This window comes from Barbus barbus (genome assembly GCF_936440315.1).
Source record: "Barbus barbus genome assembly, chromosome: 31".
NCBI lineage: Eukaryota > Metazoa > Chordata > Actinopteri > Cypriniformes > Cyprinidae > Barbus > Barbus barbus.
The window spans coordinates 4,501,449-4,523,343 of record NC_136759.1 but is presented as its reverse complement, the minus strand read 5'-3'; the positions used below and the strand labels follow the sequence as shown (position 1 = coordinate 4,523,343).

General features: G+C 42.6%; 1 protein-coding gene and 1 long non-coding RNA gene across 2 annotated transcripts; both read right to left on the bottom strand.

Moving 5' to 3' along the window:
- Positions 1-405: 405 nt before the first annotated feature.
- Positions 406-11,634, bottom strand: LOC306851602 (NACHT, LRR and PYD domains-containing protein 3-like). Its single transcript, XM_079387985.1, has 10 exons — positions 11,521-11,634; positions 10,917-11,030; positions 10,522-10,635; positions 10,274-10,369; positions 8,373-10,172; positions 6,309-6,482; positions 4,446-4,619; positions 2,296-2,469; positions 1,778-1,949; positions 406-1,301 (listed from the first exon to the last, which is right to left on the bottom strand). The coding sequence occupies exons 1-9, from the start codon at positions 11,568-11,570 to the stop codon at positions 1,814-1,816; spliced, it is 2,832 nt and encodes a 943-aa protein (XP_079244111.1). The 5' UTR covers positions 11,571-11,634; the 3' UTR covers positions 406-1,301; positions 1,778-1,813.
- Positions 11,635-19,278: 7,644 nt separating this feature from the next.
- On the bottom strand, positions 19,279-21,599 carry LOC306851628. The gene is made up of 3 exons (XR_013782524.1): positions 21,492-21,599; positions 20,620-20,878; positions 19,279-20,447 (listed from the first exon to the last, which is right to left on the bottom strand). It is a non-coding gene; the product is annotated as an uncharacterized lncRNA (long non-coding RNA).
- Positions 21,600-21,895: the final 296 nt, after the last annotated feature.

Here is a 21,895-nt window from a genome sequence, read left to right as displayed (position 1 = left end):
CTGCGTGATGCTATCATGTCAATATGGACCAAAATCTCTGAGGAATGTTTCTAACACCCTGTTGAATCTATGCCATGAAGAATTAAGGCAGTTCTGAAGGCAAAAGGGGGTCCATAAAGTGGCTAGTGTGTGTGTGTGTGTGTATGTGTGTATATATATATATATATATATATATATATGCGCACTCACTGGCCTGCTTTTCCTGCACATAAGCCTTCTTATAAAAAAACAACGTATTCAGTAATATTATCTAATTATGACTACTATATTTATTAGATGCTTTTATACCGTTTTACCTTGACACAAATCAACAAAACACCTCATGATCGGAAGCTGGAATGGTTGGTTCCAAAAGGAAAGTAAGAGTAAACAAAACAATGAGCCAAAGGTGTTTTTTGTTTTTTTATGAAATGTAGTATCTTCTATTCTCCATCTAGTCTCTAAAAAAAGGTAATAAAAAAAAATGGTGCAGTTAATCCTAATAGTTATATGGAGTGAAGTTGTCCATAAAGTAACTTGAAAATCAAATGATTCAAGTGGATATTTTTGTAAAAAACTAAATGCATTTTTCATCGACATTAAATATTTCAACCATCTGCCCAGTTTAATAGATCATTTAGATTGTCACGTGTAAAATAGGTAAAAAATATATATTTCTCTTTAATTGATGCTATCTAATATTAAACTTGTCACCTTACACTAAACTTAAATGTTTAAAATAAAGTGTTCTTGTTAATCTCATTGTTCCAAAAACAAATTGTCTATAGTGCATAATACATCTCTCATATACAATGGCTTGTTGATTGAAATGTTTTACTTTTTTCACTTAAAGGGATAGTTCACACAAAATAAAAGAAAATGAAAGTTTGGAACAAGTGGAGGTTGAGTAAATGACAGAATTTTCATTTTTTGATAAACTATTCCTTTAAATGTTACATGCTTGTAGTGTGTATTGAGTATACAGCATCTGTATTGTAATCAATATCTAGCAAATTCAAAACAATCCCAAACTGTACACGGTGGTTTTCAACACTCATTAATGGGCAATCATATAAAAAATTGAGTCTTAAATTATACAGCAAATTCAGGTCCTTTAAAGGGATAATTGTGGATATCTAATGACAACAGTACTTCAAAAGAACAGACCCACAAAATATAAAAACAATAAAGTGATGTGAAGTCTGTGTGTCTCTGTGTCTTGAGTCTCTGTTGATTGTGTGACTGTGTGTCTCTGAAGCATCTCCTTATTCCCCATCAGCTGATCCTGAGGAAACTGGACTGACATCTAAATACTGAGAGTCCTACGATAAAACACACAGTAATTAATAACAGTAATTGATCAACAACTCTCTCTTCACCACTTACACACAGAGACACTGTACGAAATGAAAAATATTAATAGATCAATAACATTACAGAATTAAACTCTTATTAAACACACCCAAGGCTTAAGCCTAGTCCTACACTAGCTGTTTGAACTGAAAGAAACTTGCACTGACTGATCTTAAAACATGTATGTACCTTTGTTTTGTCTTAAGATGCACACCAGTAATGTTTTTTCTCTAAGGCATGTTTATAAAAATTACTTAAATGTCCTAATTGAAATATGGCCTAATGATGGCTTAGGCTAAGCCCTGTCTATGAAACCGGGCCACAGTTTAAAGTACAGAGACTAATGTAGAGCTGAATTTTTCTTTTATATTCTCCAGTCACACACATATGAGGCCTGTTACTGAACTTGGTCCAATTTAAAGGCTTTAAATAAAAATATACTCACAATACTTTAGTTTCTCCAGTTTATATGGACCATCCTTCAGACAAGAGAGAGACGTCTCACCAGATTCGGATTATTCCCAGACAGATCCTGATATCCCTGGTATGAGGGGTTTGATCTCAGAGCTGAAGTCAGAGCAGCACCACCTCGATCTGTGATACCACAACACCTCAGCCTGTAGAGAACAATGACACAGTAAAAGTCTTTTTCAGTCTAAAATGACCAAGCAACACCACTAATTAAACTTTCTTGTTTTAAAGGTTTTGTGGGTCTTTCCTTTTATCACTAAAAATTTTGAAAGAAAAAGCTCCAATAAATGATTGTTGGGTCAAACAGGAGCAGCAGGTCATGTGATGGAGACAAATAAACCAAACTTCATCTTCAGTCATCAGAGTAATTTTTGCTGAGATTTATTGTTTACTGAACAATTATTTTGCAAGTTAATTTAATCCTAAATTGTACATTAAAGGACATGCCTTACTGAGGACAAAGACATGTGATTATCAGAGAGATGATCTTACCCCAGTATCTCCAGTTTACAGCGAGGATTTGCCAGTACAATGGAAAGAAGCTTCATGTCAGAATCTCCTAGTTTATTCTCAGACAGATCCAGTTCTCTCAGGTGTTCAGGGTTTGATGTCAGAGCTGAAGCCAGAGCAGCACAACCTTCATCTGTGATACAACAGTCACTCAACCTGTAGAGAACAATGACACACTCTTCACTCTCTCAGTTCAGATCAGATCAGTTTAACACTGAATACATTATTATAGAGAAGTTACAAGTAACTTAAAGAACAAATCAGTATGACTGGAATAAATTGCCACAGGGACCAAAAGATGATCATAAAACAACTCATTCAAGCATGATAAATAATCTCTATTCATTGCAATGTCTGTAATTTTGTCAAATCTCTCATGCGTAATCTGTTTTAATTAACGACACTGTTTACAACAATGGTGAACTGTACTGTTATTTTTATCTATAGCAATATGTATGAGTTAGTGATTTTCTTGTGAGAGCGGAGTTCTTAAAAATATTTTTCAAAGAAAGACATTTTTCATCATTTAAAAATATATATTTCCCTTAGTAGACAGTAAAGAAGCAATTGACACTAATTGGCTCCTTTCAATAGCTTCATTCTCCGGTCTCTTAATGGTTTCATTCAGTCACTTCTACTCCCCCGTTCTCCCAGGTATGTACAGTATATGCATATATATATATATATATATATATATATATATATATATATATATATATATATATATATATATATATATATATATATATATATATATATATATATATATATATATATATATATGCGTGAGTGTGTGTATATGTTTGTTATAATTATATATTATAATGGTTAATAAAATTTTGTGCATAAGTCTGATAAGTCTGGTTTTATAGCAGAGCAACTCTCAATCCATTTCCCCATAGGAAATGGATTGTTCTTTGGTTTTGATTCTGCTTGCAGCTCAATGACAATTCCTGATCTAGCTACATGCTCTATCCATTAGTACTGTAAGATATTTTCTGTGGCCAAGAAAATATATTTTCTTAGAGCTGATATGAAATGATCCCAAATGTTCACTGGATGAACAGACTAGTTGATTGTAATATTAATTCTGCTACAGTTACTACTGGCAGCTGATATAAATAATTTTAATTAATTTTAATTATTTACATAAATTGTCGTTATTAATAATTTGCTACACCATATTGAACCTGCTGATGAGTAAAGGTGTCGGTGAAGGTGCAGGAAGGGAGTCATGGTTCTGAGAGTTGAAAGTAAGTAGTGAAGCTAAAATTGGAGTGATGTGGTCATATTTCTTTGACCCAGTCAGCAGCCTTTATTGAAACAATATGAGCTGCATGTGGTTGATGTGCATCGAGTTTGATTAATGCGAGGACACAACATCCAATTTCAATTATAGGTCCATATTAAATACCCATTAGAAACTGTATTTCCATTTCTTTAAAATTAATGCCTCTCTGAACTAATATGCAATGGAAAAAGGGAGAATGGGTTCAAGAAAAGGCAGATTCAGACTCAGGTTGGTCACATCAAAACAAAGAAGACACACTGTCCTTACTCTCCCACTCTCCACCCTCAATACCACGACTGAGGTGCCCTTGAGCAAGGCACCGAACCCCCAACTGCTCCATGGGCGCCGCAGTATTGGCTGCCTACTGTGTGTTCACGGTGTGTGTGTGTCCACTGTTGTGTGTGTGCACTTTGGATGGGTTAAATGCAGAGCACAAATTCTGAGTATGGGTCACCATACTTGGCCACATGTCACTTTACTTTCACTAACAGTCAAGCCTTTGCTAACATACAGGTATTTGCACTTTAAAAAGATAATTTCTTTAAAGATTTTGCTGTACTAAAATAAATAAAATAAAAAAAAAGTGTACACAGAAGTCCACCATGAACAAGAACAGAAAGCTGGACACAATTTTTTGACTTTCTATACATCTTGATTGACAGATGTCTCGTCCAGTCAGTGGAAGCTAGTCTATTTGCCAACGATACCTACCTTTTCAGGTAGGTTTCATTTTGTTTTTAGATTTGCCATTGTGCTTATGATTTACTACTGTTTTGTTTTTGGATTTGTGATTTGTTTTGCACTTCAGATATACTTCACATTGTGTTATACATGATCTTACCAAAGGATCTCCAGTTTACAGTGAGGATTCTCCAGTACAGCAGAGAGAAACTTCATGCCTGAATTTCCTAGTGTATTCCCAGACAGATCCAGTTGACGCAGGTGTGAGGGGTTTGATCTCAGAGCTGAAGCCAGAGCAGCACAACCTTCATCTGTGACACCACAATTCTTCAACCTGTAGAGAACAATGACACACTCTTCACTCTCTCAGCTCAGATCAGTTTAGCACTGAATCCATTATTACAGAGGAAGTACAAACTTAAAGCACAAATCAATCATTGGACTGACATCTAAAATGTCACAGAGCACAAAACATGATCATAAAAAATCTAATGTCTCAATCAAGCAAAATCTGTTTTAATTAATGACACTATCCATTACATAGCTGATTTTTACTATATTATTTCTTTCTGTGTCTGAGGTGGAAGCGGAGCTCCGCACTCACACATGTCTGGTTTACTATCCTTGTGGGATATTCTCCATAGGAGTAATGGTTTTCCTACTGTACAAACCGTATATTATATTGCCCAACACCAACCCCACACCTAAACCTATCCCTCACAGACAACTTTGGGCATTTTAACATTCTCAACAAAAATAAAAACGCATTCTGTATGATTTATAAAGCTCAATTTAGGTCACCAAGGTGACACGAGTCCCCACTGGGATAGAAAAACAGGTACACACGCACACCGCAACAGGGAAACAGAATCATTTTTGATTACCTGCGTCTGTCCTTCTTCAGGTCAAATCAAGTATTCATGAAAAAAAAATCAGTTTGCCATCAGTTGTCAGAAGATGAAAGCGGTATTTTTGTCATAGTGTTCTTTCAATGTTTAAAGTGATTTCCCATGGCTGGCGCCACCACTGATCAATGCCATTGATCTCTATTAAGTGAAACAGCTTCAGTGTTACCCAAGTGGAGTGTTGCGCTCGACCGAACCTTATAAAGTGGCGCTCAAAGTTAAATTAATTTCGTCACCTTGTTTTATTCATTCATGAATGAATGTGCATTTCTAACTTTAAGCATATTAGTTGCATGAACGATTTAATAACCCACTCATAAAAACAATCCCTTGCCGCTAGTGGCGTAACAATGTAACTGCACTGACTGGCAGCCAGTCACTTTGTGGTTTCCAATTGTTCAGTTTGAAAATAAGTTCTGTAGGCTCTTTAATAAGCCAAAATATCCTAACATGGATTGTGTTTTTCGCACTCTGTTTTTAAAGACCTATTAAAATGTTCATTGTAAAATTAATATCTGTAGGATTTTTTACATTTTATTCCCACTATTAAATACCAATTTAACACTGTATTTACATTTTTTATTTTTTTTTGTAAATATTTTGAACAAATGCTTCTCTGAGCTAATATGCAATGGAAATAAGAGAGATGAATGGGTTCAGGAAAAAGCAGATTTGCACTTAGGTTAGTTTCACCAAAAGAACAAACCAAAAGTCTTTACTCTCCCACAAATATAAATTTGAAATTTTATCTGGCAACAGCCAACAAGACTGTTTGCTTCAAACAGAGTGGTTGCTGTTTGCAGTGTAAAAAGATCATCTGTTTGAAGGTTTTGCTATTTTAAAAAATTGTTTAAAGTGAACACAGAAGTCCACCATTTACAAGAAACAAACTGGCCAAAATTTTCTGACTTCCTGTACATCCTGATTAACATGTCTCATTCAGTCAGTGGCAAGTATTCCATATGCCTACAATACCTACCTTTTGTTTTTAGATTTGCCATTTTGTTTTTGATTTACTGCTTTTTGTTTTTGGATTTATTATTTTGTTTTTAGTGATTTTGTTTTTGTGATTCGTTTTGCACTTCACATATACTTCACATTGAGTTATATGATCTTACCACATCTTCTCCAGTTTACAGAGAAGATTCTGTATTACACCAGACAGCAGTATGACTCCTGAAACTCCTAGTTTATTCCCAGATAGATCCAGTTCTCTCAGGTGTGAGGGGTTTGATCTTAGAGCTGAAGCCAGAGCAGCACAACTTTCATCTGTAACGCCACAATTACTCAACCTGTAGAGAACAACGAAACACTCTTCACTTTCTTAGTTCAGATCAAGTCAGATCAGTTTAGCAGTGAATCCATTATTAAAGAGAAAGTATAAACTTAAAGCATAAATCAGCATGTTCGATGGATCTTTGGATTGATGTCTAAAATGTCACAAAGCATAACATATAGAAAGATTAATAATATTTCTCTGTTGCACAATGTAGTGTCATGATCCCAGCCTGTGTTCCCCTGTTATGTTGGGCCTGTCCAAATATCCACACTTGTGGTCTTAGCCACTTTGGAGCACTAGTGCAAGTTAAATATTAATAACAATTAGATATTACATCTAATTTGGTAGTAAAACATACAGTGTTGACCATTTTATTGGTGCAAAGATGAATGCGTATTTTGTACAACATTTACAACCAGTGTTGGGGAAAGTTACTTTTAAACGTAATGCATTACAATATTGCGTTACTCCCTAAAAAAGTAACTAATTACGTTACTTAGCTACTTTTTATGGAAAGTAGTGCGTTACTTTTGCGTTACTTTTTAAATGTCAGCAGGGCTCGATTGTTTTTAATACAAGAAGTTCTAATTATAGCAAATGTAAAAGCCCTTTCACACCAAAAAGTGTAATGAATAAACCTCAGGCTGAAGGAAAAGTCAATTCACGTCTGTACAGTAGAGCGCAGGAGAAGGTGGTTCAACACTCTTCAGCAATAAAAAAAACAATGAAGCACAATTGTTAGTTTATCTAAAGTCATTTTTTCTTATTAGTATGGTTGAACTGGATCATCAAAGGTCAGCAGCAAAGACATTGGTTAATAAAATGGGATTAGATACATTTGTGTTATTTAACATATTTAATTATTGCAGGTTTGCATCATATTCTAAGTTTGCATTTCACTGTTTAATTCATTTTGATGAATACTAAATCTGTTTTTTGCGAGTGGGATGAATTAATGCACATTCACATTTAGTCTAGAACTACAGTAACCGCGCTATTCACACAGCGCACTGTCAGTCAATAAATGGGGAAAAAAGTAACTACTTTTTTGAAAAAGTAACTCCGATATTTTCTTGTAAATTAAAAAGTAATGCGTTACTTTACTAGTTACTTGAAAAAAGTAATATTATTACGTAACTCGAGTTACTTGTAATGCGTTACTCCCAACACTGTTTACAACTGATTTTTATCACTTAAAAAGAAAGACTACAATTATTAAATTGTGTCAACTGTTATAGGGACTACTGAACAGACATTTAGAATTTTGTTTTAAAATGCATAGAATTAGAAAACCTTTTAAAACAGAAAAAGTGTCCCATCAGGTAATAATAAGTTCTACACACTTGTACACCCACTCACAACCACTTGAACACTTGGGCCAAATACAGGAAATATATAATCCAAGTAGACATGTGGTCAAGTGCAAAGACCACAAGTGTGAGTATTTGGACAGGCCCAACATTTCTCTTCCTGTTTCCCTGGTTGGATTAGCTCTCTTATTTACTCTTCTTTCCTTCCATAGCACCTATTCACCTATATCTGTCCCTTATCAGCCCCTTGTTATCTTAAGTATAAATACACCAATGCTTCTCTTGTTCTTTGTCTGGTGTTGTCCCATGTGGATGCTATGTGCATTCTGTTCATCTTGTGTTTGGAATCTTCTTCTTATTGCCTGCATTTAATTTGTTGTTTTGTTTGAATAAATAAGTCATTGCATTATTCTGGACAGCCTCATAACAATCAGTTGTTTAAAAAACTAAAATTACAAATATTTAAACTCCTCCTTTATATGCAAATACATTTTTTAATAACTTATAAACATGTACTATTTATTCATAGGCAAATTCTCTAACTTGTTTCTTAATGTTTAAACAGTGAAGTGACTGTGTTCAGTGATACTTACTGAACTGATCTGGATTCTTTAATCACAGGCAGCAGCTTCTGAAAAACTTGCAGTTTATGGTTTCCTCTAGCAATTTTATTAATATCAAATTCATCCAGCTTGTTCTCTGATGTCAATAACACAAAAACTATAGCTGACCACTGAGATGAAGAGAGTTTGGTGCCCTTTTTTGTTCCAGATCTCATATACTGTTGTATTTCCTCCACTAGTGAATGATCACCCAGTTCATTCAGACAGTGGAACAGATTGATGAATTTCTCTGGAGAGTCAATGGTCCTGATCTTCCTCTTTATATACACAATTGTTTTATCATTGCTGTCAAATTTGATTCTTGATTCTTTTATTAGTCCTTGTAGAAGAATCTGATGAGATTTCACTGACAGACCCAGAAGAAACCGCAGGAAAATGTCCAGATGTCCATTTTTACTCTGTAGAGCTTCATTCAAAGCTCTATGATGTACATCAGATAATAAAACATGTTTTAATGAATTGAGTTGAAAACTGTCCCTAACTTTGGCCCACAAACTCAGTTTGGGGATTTGTTCAAACACATTTCTCTTGTTGTTTGTAAAGGAAATGTGTGCATATAGAGCTGCTAGATGTTCCTGAACGCTCAGATGAACAAAGCAGAAGACTTTCCCCTGATACAAGCCAAACTCCTCTCTGAAGATCTGAGTGCACAATCCTGAGTACACTGATGCTTCTGTCACATCAATGCCACACTCTCTCAGGTCTTCCTCATAGAAGATCAGGTTGCCTTTCACAAGCTGCTGAAAAGCCAGTTTCCCCAGTTTGAGGATCATGTCTTCATCTGTCACGTTCTTCTCATAGTCCTTCTCATGTTTGATGTTGGTCTGAAGGATCAGGAAGTGTGTGTACATTTGAGTGAGAGTCTTGGGAATCTCTCCACTCTCTGCTTGACTCAACATCTTCTCCAGAACAGCGGCTGAGATCCAGCAGAACACTGGGATGTGGCACATGATGTAGAGACTCCTTGATGACTTCAGGTGTGAGATGATTCTATTGGCCAGACTCTGATGACTGATTCTCTTCCTGAAGTATTCCTCCTTCTGTGGATCATTGAAGCCTCGTACCTCTGTCACTCGATGGACACACTCAGAGGGGATGAGATCAGCTGCTGCTGGTCTGGAGGTGATCCAGATGAGAGCAGAGGGAAGCAGATTCCCCACAATGAGGTTCGTCAGCAGCACGTCCACTGAGGCTGATTCACTTACATCACACAACCTCACATCGCTCTGAAAATCCAGAGACAGACGACACTCATCCAGACCATCAAAGATAAACAACACTTTATATTTGTCACTGGATATTTCCATTTCTTTTGTTTCAGGGAAAAAGACATGAAGAAGATCTGAAAGACTGAGTGTTTTGTCCTTCATCAGATTGATTTCTCTGAAAGGAAGTGGAAATATGAGCTGGACATCCTGATTCTCTTTCCCTTCAGCCCAGTCCAGGATGAACTTCTGCACAGAGACTGTTTTTCCAATGCCAGCGACTCCCTTTGTCAGCACAGTTCTGATGGGCTTGTCTTGTCCAGGTAAAGCTCTAAAGATGTCTCTGCATTTGATCGGTGTGTCCTCTGTTGCTGCTCTCCTGGATTGTGTCTCAATCTGTCTCACCTCATGCTCATTACTGATCTCTCCACTCTCACTCTCTGTGATGTAGAGCTCTGTGTAGATCTCATTCAGAGGTGTTGGGTTTCCCTGCTTTGCTGTTCCTTCATACAGACACTGAAACTTCTTCATCAAATTTAATCTAAACGTGTTGAGGACTTCATGACTGTAAAAAAAAATATCACATTATTACACAAGTTACTAAGCACAAAGTCTTTTTTGTAATCTGTATTACAATCAAATAATATTTTTACAGAAATGTTATACCTGAAAACAGTTTGTGTATCTCTACACTTAAAATGTATTTGATGGCCAATAGACACACAGCTGGGATCTGGCTCTGATCTTTTCAGATGGACTAAACTATAAAAGAGAGTGGTTAAAGTAAAATAAACTAAAAATATAAAAGTAGTAAAAATAACTATATTATACAACAACAACGTAACACATATTACTGATATAATTCTGAAAATAAAAATGCCATATATAACCATATATTTGTACAAGTGTTATACCTGTGATCAGTCTGTGTATCTCCACTCTTAAAATCTATTACATTATTTATAGACCAGTCACTCTTCATAGACACACAGCTGGGCTCTGCTTCTGATCTCTTCTGGTTTAATGAACTATCACAGAAAGAGATTAAAGTTAATTATTTGAATTACTGTATATTTTTTATTTTCATACAAAAATGTGCTTTCACAGATGTGTATATATATATATATATATATATATATGTATATGTTTGTGTGTATAACACTATATTTGTTAAAATATCAGGGATTAACTATAAACATTTTGCAAAAAGAATTTCTCATATTGTAGAAAATATTACAAAATATTGATACTATTCAGAGAAAATAAAATACAATACTATAATCATATTTTTTTAATAGAAATGTCTTACCTGTGATCAGTCGGTGTATCTCCACTCTTAAAATCTATTACATTATTTATAGACCAGTCACTCTTCACTGACACACAGCTGGGCTCTGCTTCTGATCTCTTCTGCTGAAATGAACTATACCAGAAAAGGTAATCCTTTATGATGACCATTTTATTATAAGGTCATTAAAGCATGTATCATCAAACATCTTGCAATCTTCAATCATTTAAAAGTGAATAAATGACCTGGAGCACAAAACCAGTCTTAAGTCGCTGGGGTATATTTGTAGCAATAGCCAAACATACATTGTGTGCGTCAAAATTATCCATTTATCGAAATTTCATAGCGTAAATATATCAAAACTTCATTTTTGATTAGTAATAATGCTAAGAACTACACTAGGACAACTTTAAAGGCGATTTTCTCAATATTTGGATTTTTTTGCACCCTCAGATTTTCAAATAGCTGTATCTCAGCCAAATATTGTCCGATCATAACAAACCATACATCAATAGAAAGTGTATTTATTCAGCGTTCAGATGATGTATAAATCTCAATTTTGAAAAATTGACACTTAAGATTGGTTTTGGTGTCCAGGGTCACATATGGTGTTTATTCAAAATACCTGCATCCTGGAGTAAAATCTTCATCGCTGGATGTTTGTGTGTCATCCATGTTGAAGCTGAACAGTTGAAACAGTCTGATCTTCACCACTGAGTCTGGATTAAAATGACAGACAAACAAACACAATTCAGCTGAACGGGTCCTGACTAAGTGTGAGAAACTGCTCCACGTTTCGTGATCTTGAAAATCCTGTTTTTCTCAATCCAATCCTGAGATCCTGTTTTTCTCGTTTGCAGAAGTCACCTGTGAAGTGTCTCGAGTCTTGATTTAGGCCTACCTTGATTCATTTTCAATCAACAACATGCTCCACAATTTCTAGAAGGCCTTGCTAATTCATGGCTTAGCTTTTATAAAGATTCATATAAATCACTTTGATAATCAGTACCGTTAAGAAACAATTCTGACCGTTTAAACGGCGAAACATAAACTCGGTAGACACGGTAGCACGTGTTCGGTCGCCTCTTGTACACTTTTCCAGGCATTAATTTCCTATCATGCATAGCAGATCAATTATCAGGTGCGGCAAAGCCAAGGTTGAGTTAGTTGGATCTAATTTGCTGGATATTTGTCCATCATTCATTCAAATGACTTTATCCGAAAGCTGCGATTATGGGGGTCCAAACATCAGGGTGATTTGACTATTCAAATGCATTATTAACTGTCTCTTTATAGAAGTAGGCTACTATTAGTAGTAAAAGAAACAGAAGTTCCCTATCTGTCGGTCACTACGAGTTATGTCGTGACGACATTAGGGGATTTACTTGGAAGCCCCGACTGCCTCTGATAAGAGAAAACGCCAATGAAATTTGGCTAGTGGATTTTGCATACCTGAGCCACTCCCCGTGCATACGGGTATAAAAGGGCGACAGGTGCATCCACTCATCAGATTTTTGCTTCGGAGCCGAGTGGATGAGAAATCTTCAAAACAGATCAGATCTCCACAAAGCCGTCTGCCTCGAAGTTTGTTCCTGGGTGGCGTTACGGTGCAGACAGCGGTGTCCCTGCAGCAGCGATTCCCCTGGGCACTTCACCTGAAAGAGCAAATTTCTAAAACACTGGGCGGTTCGCGTCTTTTTAAAGATGCCGTTCCGTCCGTGTTCTCTTGGTTGCGGTCGCTTCCTGTCCTCGGATGACGGTCACGAGCGTTGTCTTCAGTGTCTGGGCATCCAGCACGCTGAAGATGCGTTTGTGGATGAGTCATGCGCCTGTTGTGGGCGTATGAACATGGCAACGCTGCGTTCTCGCCTTTCCTTTCTGAAAGGATTGGCACCCTCTGCCGCCACCCGTCCCGGTCTCTCTGGCTCGAGCAGAGGACCGCCGGCTGGCGCTCTGGGAGATCTGAGGGTGACGGTAAGAGCTTCTCCGCCGGGCACGTCCCCACGGACCTCTTACTCCTCCCGCAGCGCTTGTTCCGTCCGGTTCCCGAGTGATTTCGCTGGTTCGCCTCACGGGGCCGCCAGCATTTCATTCGGTGCGCCGCCCGAGGATCAGATGTCGATCGCGGCATCGGGGGATGGGCTTTCGTCCTCTGAGGATGAACGATCGGCGGGGCTGCCCCCCTCGGGTGTTGTCGCCACTGCCGATCCGGACCCAGAGCTGACGGCCATGCTTGCCCGGGCAGCCGTGAGTATCGGGCTGGAGGTCAACAGACCGCCCAGTCCCGAGCCCTCGCGGCTGGATGATTGGTTCATCGGCGCAAAACGCGACCAGCGGCCGCACTTTGCCCCGGTGCCTTTCTTCCCGGAGGTGCATGAGGAGCTGACGAAGTCGTGGACGGCCCCTTTTTCGGCCAGAAGCCGCTCGTCTCCCTCCTCCGTCCTCACTACCCTCGATGGCGGGGCGGCCAGGGGGTACGTGGATATTCCCCAGGTGGAGAGAGCGGTTGCGGTGCACCTGTGCCCGCAAAACGCCGCCACCTGGAGGAATCGTCCGCGTCTCCCGTCCAAAGCCTGTAAGCTGACGGCCGCACTCGCCGCCAAGGCCTACAGCGCTGCGGGCCAGGCCGCCTCTGCCCTGCATGCCATGGCCATCCTGCAAGTTCACCAGGCCAAGGCACTAAAACAAATGCACGAGGGTAGTCCCGACCCGGGGTTGATGCAGGAGCTGCGCACGGCGACTGACTTCGCTCTCCGGGCGACGAAAGTCACGGCGCGGTCCCTCGGGAAGGCGATGTCCACGTTAGTGGTCCAAGAGCGCCATCTCTGGCTCAATCTGGCCGAGATGAAGGACGTCGACAAAGTACGCTTTCTCGACGCCTCCATCTCCCAGACGGGGCTATTTGGCGACACTGTCGAGGGTTTTGCCCAGCAATTCTCGGCAGTACAAAAGCAGACGGAGGCAATCCAGCACATCCTCCCTAAACGGCGGGATGCTCCAGCTGCCACCGCTGGCCCAAGGGCCAGGCCCCAGTCTGCTGGTCGCCGTGGGCGCCCTCCTGCGTCCTCCAGAGCTGCTCCGCCCCGTGCTGAGTCGTCACCTAGGCCGGTGCGTCGAGCCTCTCGCAGGAGTGCGGCGCCCCCTGCGCCTCAGCCGGCCGCCAAGTCCTCCAGGAAGACGACAAAGCGGCCCTGACGCGCACAACCCGGAGATGGAGGAATTTGCTCTTTCCCAGGAGACGACGAGGCTAGCGTCGCTCCTTCCCCCGGAGGAGGGCCGGGTGGAGAATCCTGTGTTTTCTTTTCTTTCTGTTCCGCCACTGGCTCAAGGGCCAGTGGTACCCACATTGTCAAAGAAAGAGCAATTTCCCTTTCCTCCGGGTTCCCAGGTCTGCGGGCTGACAGTGTGCGACGCACTGCCTCCTCACTCTCACCCGAGACCCATATTGCCAGTGGCCAAGAGAGTGCGGTCTGGGGACGCGATGCCTCCCCGCGCACCTCTAGCCAGTCCCCCCGGGGACTCAGGGAGTTTTGTGGGGATGAGTCAGAACGCACCGCCTTCTGTTCCATCCAACCTTACTCCCCCTCGCTGCACCACTGCGGGCACGTCGATTGTGCCTTTGGTGCCACTTGCACGGTATCTGGGGGCGTGGCTTGCGCTACCCAGCCCGTCTCGCTGGCTCATTCGCACAGTTCGACTCGGCTATGCGATTCAGTTCGCCAGGCGGCCTCCCAGGTTCAGTGGCATCCTCGAGACTTCGGTGGCAGTCCGAGATGCACCTGTCCTGCGCGAGGAGATTGCTGTCCTTCTGGCAAAGGGTGCAATCGAGCCGGTCCCTCCAGCCGAGATGAGGCAGGGGTTTTACAGCCCCTACTTCATCGTGCCCAAGAAAGGCGGTGGCCTCCGGCCAATCCTGGACCTGCGAGTCTTGAATCGGGCCCTACACAAGCTCCCGTTCAAGATGTTGACACAGAAGCGCATCGTCAGATGCGTGCAGTCCGCGGATTGGTTTGCAGCGATCGACCTGAAGGACGCTTACTTTCATGTCTCGATTCTCCCTCGACACAGGCCGTTCCTACGGTTTGCGTTCGAGGGGCGGGCATGGCAGTACAGGGTCCTCCCCTTCGGGCTCTCCCTGTCTCCCCGTGCCTTCACGAAGGTGGCGGAGGGCGCCCTTGCCCCGTTACGGGAAGTGGGCGTCAGGATCCTCAACTATCTCGACGATTGGCTCATTCTGGCCCGGTCGCGAGAACAGTTGTGTGGTCACAGGGACCTGGTGCTCCGGCACCTCAGCCAGTTGGGGCTTCGGGTCAACTGGGAAAAGAGCAAGCTCTCCCCTGTGCAGAGAATCTCTTTTCTCGGTGTGGAGTTAGACTCCGTGAGTATGATGGCACGTCTCACGGACGAGCGTGCCCAATCAGTGCTGAACTGCCTGAGTTCCTTCAGAGGCAGGACAGTGGTTCCGCTGAAACAGTTTCAGCAGCTCCTGGGGCATATGGCATCCGTAGCCGCAGTCACGCCGCTCGGGTTGCTTCATATGAGACCACTTCAGCACTGGTTACACTCACGGGTCCCGAGATGGGCATGGCGCCGCGGGACACGTCGTGTGACCATCACACAGTCGTGTCGCCGCTCTTTCAGCCCCTGGTCAGACCTTGCTTTCCTACGGGCCGGGGTGCCCTTAGGACAAGTGTCCCGGCATGCTGTTGTCACAACAGATGCCTCCAGCAGGGGCTGGGGCGCTACATGCAACGGGCAGGCAGCCTCGGGGCTCTGGACGGGGCCTCGACTGCTTTGGCACATCAACTGCCTAGAGCTGTTGGCAGTGCATCTGGCCTTAAAGCAGTTCCGGCCACTGCTTCTAGGCCAGCACGTGTTGGTCCGCACGGACAACACTGCGGCTGTTTCGTACATCAACCGGCAGGGGGGTCTACGATCACGCCGCATGTCACAGCTCGCCCGCCATCTCCTCCTCTGGAGTCAGTCACAGCTCAAATCGCTGCGCGCCGTCCACATTCCGGGGGAGCTCAATCGTGCAGCCGACGCGCTCTCACGACAGCTCACGTTCCCCGGAGAATGGCGACTCCATCCCGAGACGATCCGGCTGATTTGGAGTCGATTCGGGGAAGCTCAGGTAGACCTGTTTGCTTCCCGCGAGTCCTCCCACTGCCAGCTGTATTTCTCCCTGACCGAGGCCCCCCTCGGCACGGACGCACTGGCACACAGCTGGCCTCGGGCTCTGCGCAAGTATGCGTTTCCCCCAGTGAGCCTGATCGCACAGACGCTGTGCAAGGTCAGGGAGGACGAGGAGCAGGTCTTGTTGGTTGCGCCATATTGGCCCACCCGGACCTGGTTTCCGGAACTCACCCTCCTCGCGACAGCCCCTCCCTGGCGCATCCCTCTGAGGAAGGACCTTCTTTCTCAGGGGCTCGGCACCATATGGCACCCGCGTCCAGATCTGTGGAACCTCCATGTGTGGCTCCTGGATGGGACGCGGCAGACTTGAGTGGCCTGCCACAGGCTGTGGTGGACACCATCACTCAGGCTAGGGCCCCTTCAACTAGGCAAGCCTATGCACTGAAGTGGAGTCTGTTCGCGGACTGGTGTTCTTCTCGTCGAGAGGACCCCCGAAGATGCACGATTGGAGTGGTGCTTTCTTTCCTGCAAGAGAGGTTGGAGCGCAGGCTGTCGCCCTCCACCTTGAAAGTGTACGTGGCTGCTATTGCGGCCCATCACGATGCAGTGGACGGCCGGTCCCTGGGGAAGCACGATCTCATCGTGAGGTTCCTGAGGGGTGCCAGAAGGTTAAATCCTCCTAGGCCACCCCTGATGCCCTCCTGGGATCTCTCTATTGTCCTGGCTGGACTTCAGAGGGGTCCCTTTGAGCCGCTGGACTCAGTCGAGCTGAAATTCCTGTCGGCCAAGACAGCGCTCCTGACCGCGCTCACTTCCATCAAGAGGGTCGGGGACCTCCAAGCATTTTCGGTAAGCGAAGAGTGCCTTGTGTTTGGGCCGGCCTACTCTCACGTTGTCCTGAGACCCCGGCCTGGATACGTGCCCAAGGTTCCCACCACGCCCTTCCGCGATCAGGTGGTGAACCTGCAAGCACTGCCCTCGGAGGAGGCAGACCCAGCCTTGGCGTTGCTGTGTCCCGTAAGAGCGCTGCGCATATACGTGGACCGCACCCGGAGCTTCAGAAGCTCCGAGCAGCTCTTTGTCTGCCACGGAGGTCAGCAGAAAGGGAAGGCTGTCTCCAAGCAGAGGTTGGCCCACTGGATAGTGGATGCCATCGCCTTGGCGTACCAATCCCAAGGCGAGCCGTGCCCCCTCGGGGTGAGGGCTCACTCCACACGGAGTGTTGCCTCCTCCTATGCGCTGGCGCACGGCGCCTCTTTGGCAGACATCTGTAGAGCTGCGGGCTGGGCGACACCGAACACCTTCGCGAGATTTTACAGTCTCCGCGTTGAGCCAGTCTCTTCCCGTGTGTTGGGTAACAGGTAAGTGGCGGGAAGAGTTGGCCGGTGTCACGCTTGCTGCGCCATTCCCCCTTACTCGGGGATACGAGCGCCTATTCTCTCCTCCAGTTAGTTCCCCGAACGGCGAACCCTGGCGGAGTTCCTCCAGCACCCCCGGCAGTCAGGCTGGGCGGAGCAGTCTGACGCCAGGCCCAGTACCGGTGTTAGCTTGCCCGGGTCTCCGGTCAGCCCCTGTACTCGGCTAGGTGCCCGTGCGGCCTGATTCCCTTCGGGTGATCCCACACGTGTATTCATCCACGGTACGGTTTCCCTCATGGTAAACCCGTGTCTTCCCTTTGACAGAGCTCTGTCAGGCCCTGCTGGCAGCCTTCCTCCCTTCTCCTAGGTAGGATCTGCCCCAGGGTCCAGGCGTATGTAGCACTGCCCCAGGCTTGGGCCAGTCCATACCAGTGTCTCCACACGTTACCTCCCTTCGGGCAGGGTGTGGCCTCCGTAGCGCCCTTCTCCGGAAGGCTCGCTTCCCCGTCGTTACTGCCGGGCTGTAACAACAAACAGGAAAGACTTGAAGCAATCTTTCATAGAAGGTCGAAATCCCTTCCGATTTCTGGGGAAAGGAACAGCGGCTTGGCTATCTCCAGCAGCAATGTACTCAGTGGTCCCTGCGGGCACCAAGGTTAGCGAATTTGCGCTGGGGCGACGGGAAGGTTGCGACCTTCGCATCGCATTTGTCTGTCACGCGCTAGCTTGTCAACATCTGCATGCCACAAGGTCGTGACGGGGTTCAGGTTGTGGCGCTTTCCATAGACCCCTAATGTCGTCACGACATAACTCGTAGTGACCGACAGATAGGGAACGTCTCGGTTACGTACGTAACCCTCGTTCCCTGATGGAGGGAACGGAGACGTTATGTCCCCATGCCACAATCTCGAACCATCGCTGGTTGCCAGGGACACGTTCTCGGCTCCTCAGCGGAAAACCTGATGAGTGGATGCACCTGTCGCCCTTTTATACCCGTATGCACGGGGAGTGGCTCAGGTATGCAAAATCCACTAGCCAAATTTCATTGGCGTTTTCTCTTATCAGAGGCAGTCGGGGCTTCCAAGTAAATCCCCTAATGTCGTCACGACATAACGTCTCCGTTCCCTCCATCAGGGAACGAGGGTTACGTACGTAACCGAGACGTTGTGTCTTCTGTTTAAAAGTGAACTTTTTGTGAAAAACACTACACAATATACAGCATCTGAACTGGTGTTTAAGATATGATGAGGACCTAAACTCCTTGCCATATGCTTCTTATCACAACTGATTTTTTTAATTAGGGTAGGGCTCTGTACTTTTAATTTTCTTTTGTTACATTTTTTGAGGCGTTGTTTCAACCTATTGTAAAGATGAGCTGTTGGCCTGGAAATATGCAACTGGCTGAACAGGGTGGATTAATTCATGTCCAATAAAGATGCAAAATGCAAATAAAGATATTTTTGTACCAGTTTTCTAAACTCACCTTTGTCAATTTGATTAATTATTGATATTATTTCAAAGATTCCGAGACAGACCCTCTCATTTCTTCTCTTCCTTCATTGTGATAAATGTAATGCTTATGAACCCCCATTATGGTCTCCTCGAAACAGATGAAAGGTTTCTGTCTTTATTTAGCTCATCTTTTTGTTCTTTTTAGTTTGGTAGTTTAGTTTGAACATCATATTAATTATTATCAGACTAAAATTAAGTCAAGGTTGCAAATACAAATTTCTAATTCAGATTTTTGTATTTCTTCATTCATGTATTAACAAGGCTTTTTAAAGCATGTTATTGAATACATGCAAGAATAAAAAAAAAAAAAAATTAGTTTGATTTAAGTAATGCAATCCTTTTGCTCCACAAAAAAAAAACAACTCATAGCAACAACAACATTTCATAGCAACTTTATTTGAATAACAATGTTAAAAAAAAAAAAAATGCTTTCTTTGAACAACATCTTAAAAGCATTTGCTGTATCAGAACTTCAGATTATTTGGTAGTGACAGTATTTGTATGTGTTTGTTTAAATGGCTTTTTTGAGTGAAACTCCTCCCACACTGCAGACAGCTGAATGGTTTTTCTCCAGTGTGAATCCTGTGGTGCTGCTTCAGATGGCTAGCTGCTGTAAAGCTCTTCCCACACTCAAAACACATGTGATCCCGCACAGCATTGTGTAGTTTTTGGTGCCGTTTCAAAACATCCGGTCGTGAAAAACTCTTTTCACACAAAGAGCACTTGTGAAGCCTCTCATCCGTGTGCACCATCAGGTGGCTTTTTAAAAGTGATGTAAAATTTTTACCACATTGATCACGATTATATGGTTTTTCTCCAGAGTGACGATTCATATGATAACGGAGACCTGACGATTGTATGAAACTCTTCCCACACTGATGGCACGTGTGCGGCTTCTCTCCAGTGTGGATCCTCATGTGTTTGTTAAGGTGGATTTTCTCTCTGAAGCTATAACCACATTGAGAGCAGGTGAAAGGTCTTTCTGTAGCGTGAGTTTTCTGATGCTTTCGCAGATATTCAGGTGTAATGAAGGTCTTTCCACACTCAACACAAGCATGCTTTTTCACAGAAGAATGGATCTTCTGGTGCTTCTTGCAGTTGGCCAGCCGTGAAAAACTCTTTCCACACACCGGACACAAGTACGGGCTCTCAACTGTGTGAACTGTCAGGTGTTTGTTGAGATATGATGAGGATCTAAACTTCTTGCCACACTGATCACAGCTGAGTGTTTCTTCATGACAGCGCAGATGACGACTGAGATGAATCTTTTGTGAAAAACTCTTTCCACACTGATGACATGCGTAAGGTTTCTCTCCAGTGTGTATTCTTATGTGTCTGTTAAGGTGGCCTTTTAGTGTGAAACTCTTTCCACACTCAGGGCATTTGTGAAGCTTCTCATTAGTTGGTGCTTTTTAAAGCTTCCTTTTAGAGTGAAACTATTTCCACATTCAGGGCAAGTAAAAGACTTGTTGGTCTTCGTAGCTCTTCTGTTTTCTGATAAAATATTTTTTTGTGATCATGGTTCTTGACTTCATCTCTTGGTCGCCTATTTGGTCAAACATAAACAAATTAAGTAGTTAGCTTCAGAAATCAAGAGAAAACAACAGTCAAGTATTTGTTTGTGAGCATCAAGGATCAGATCTTAGTTCCTCCATTTTCCTGTTATTACAAAGTTACCTTAATATTTCAATAATAAAAAATTAAGAAAGAACACCAACCTCTTTGCTTTTCAGTATTTCATGTATCCTGCTGCATGGATTAAATAATAATAATAATAATAATAATAATAATAATCATCATGTCCTCACTCTCCTTTTTGAATCTTTTCCATAGTATCTCGCACACATTTCATTTGTCACACCTGGAGTTTGACGAGCAAATATCCCCATCATCTACAGGTGAACTGATGCTGTTGGAGGCTGTGGCTTCACTCCAGGTGTGAACTGATGTGTGGCAAACAGACTAAAAGCACCAGATCTGTAAAAATAAATATATAAAATACAATATTTTAGGTTATATAGGTTATATATTAGTAGCATTTATAAGCCTATTTGGATAAATGTCTGCAATAAATAAATACAATTATTATTATCCACATTGTGTTCTAAAAAGTTTAATATTCCAATGTTGCAAGTCCTCAGATGTAAAACAGATCAGTTTAAAATAATTAGATATTAAGATATTTATAAAGCCTATCAATAATAAATAATAATAAAACACACATTTAAAATCTGATAATGGTCTGCAGGAACACATTTTCACTACTCATTTATTTTTCTAGTAAATGTAAGAGACTCTTTAAAAATCTACTGCTATTATAAAAAATATAAATATTTAATTAAAACGCATATTTTACTTTTACAAAGATTGCGTTCTGTAAGACTGACGGACATTTTTTGGAGTTTTCTTACTGTTATGATAAACTTTTGCGAAATGGTAAAACATGCATGACTTTAAATTCATAGTATTTGCAGAATACAGAGTAAAATATAAAAGTTGCGCTGGTTAATGAATCTCTGGGGGTAAAACAGTAGAAGGGTCTGTATATCACAACATGAAGCGATAACATTCACCAGACGAGCACATTTACCTGCATTTGGCGTTTCGGTTTTTATAGAAATCGACGCCGTGTGTCTCCGTACTGCATCCATCGACGATGCTCCATACCTTTAACTCGATTCAGTCATAATATGTATACGATTTCAGTCACTATTAGCGACCATCTCCAGCCGATCAAACTCTCAGCACTGCACTCTCATCGAGATGCGTTTGGGGCGTGGCTATATGTATCGCCCCGCCCACAACACTATCATTGGCTCGGTCTTCTTCCATATGTATTAGTAGTTTGTGTAGGTCAGCACACGGGTGGAAACAGATGTTAAGAAAGCTCAGGATAATAAGGAATCAGTGATGGCAGTTTTCTTTGATGTCGAAAAAGCATATGACATGGTTTGGAAAGAGGGGTTAATGATCAAACTTGATATGATAGGAATA

What these genes read in the sequence shown, in the direction of transcription:
- LOC306851602 (XM_079387985.1), bottom strand. Translation starts at nt 11,570, where the DNA reads ATGGATGACACACAAACATCCAGCGATGAAGATTTTACTCCAGGATGC. An exon ending in GATACACCGACTGATCACAG is followed by an intron (nt 10,636 to 10,916) that starts GTAAGACATTTC and finishes TTTCTGTGATAG; the next exon opens with TTCATTAAACCAGAAGAGAT. An exon ending in TGTAAACTGGAGAAGATGTG is followed by an intron (nt 4,620 to 6,308) that starts GTAAGATCATAT and finishes TGTTCTCTACAG; the next exon opens with GTTGAAGAATTGTGGTGTCA.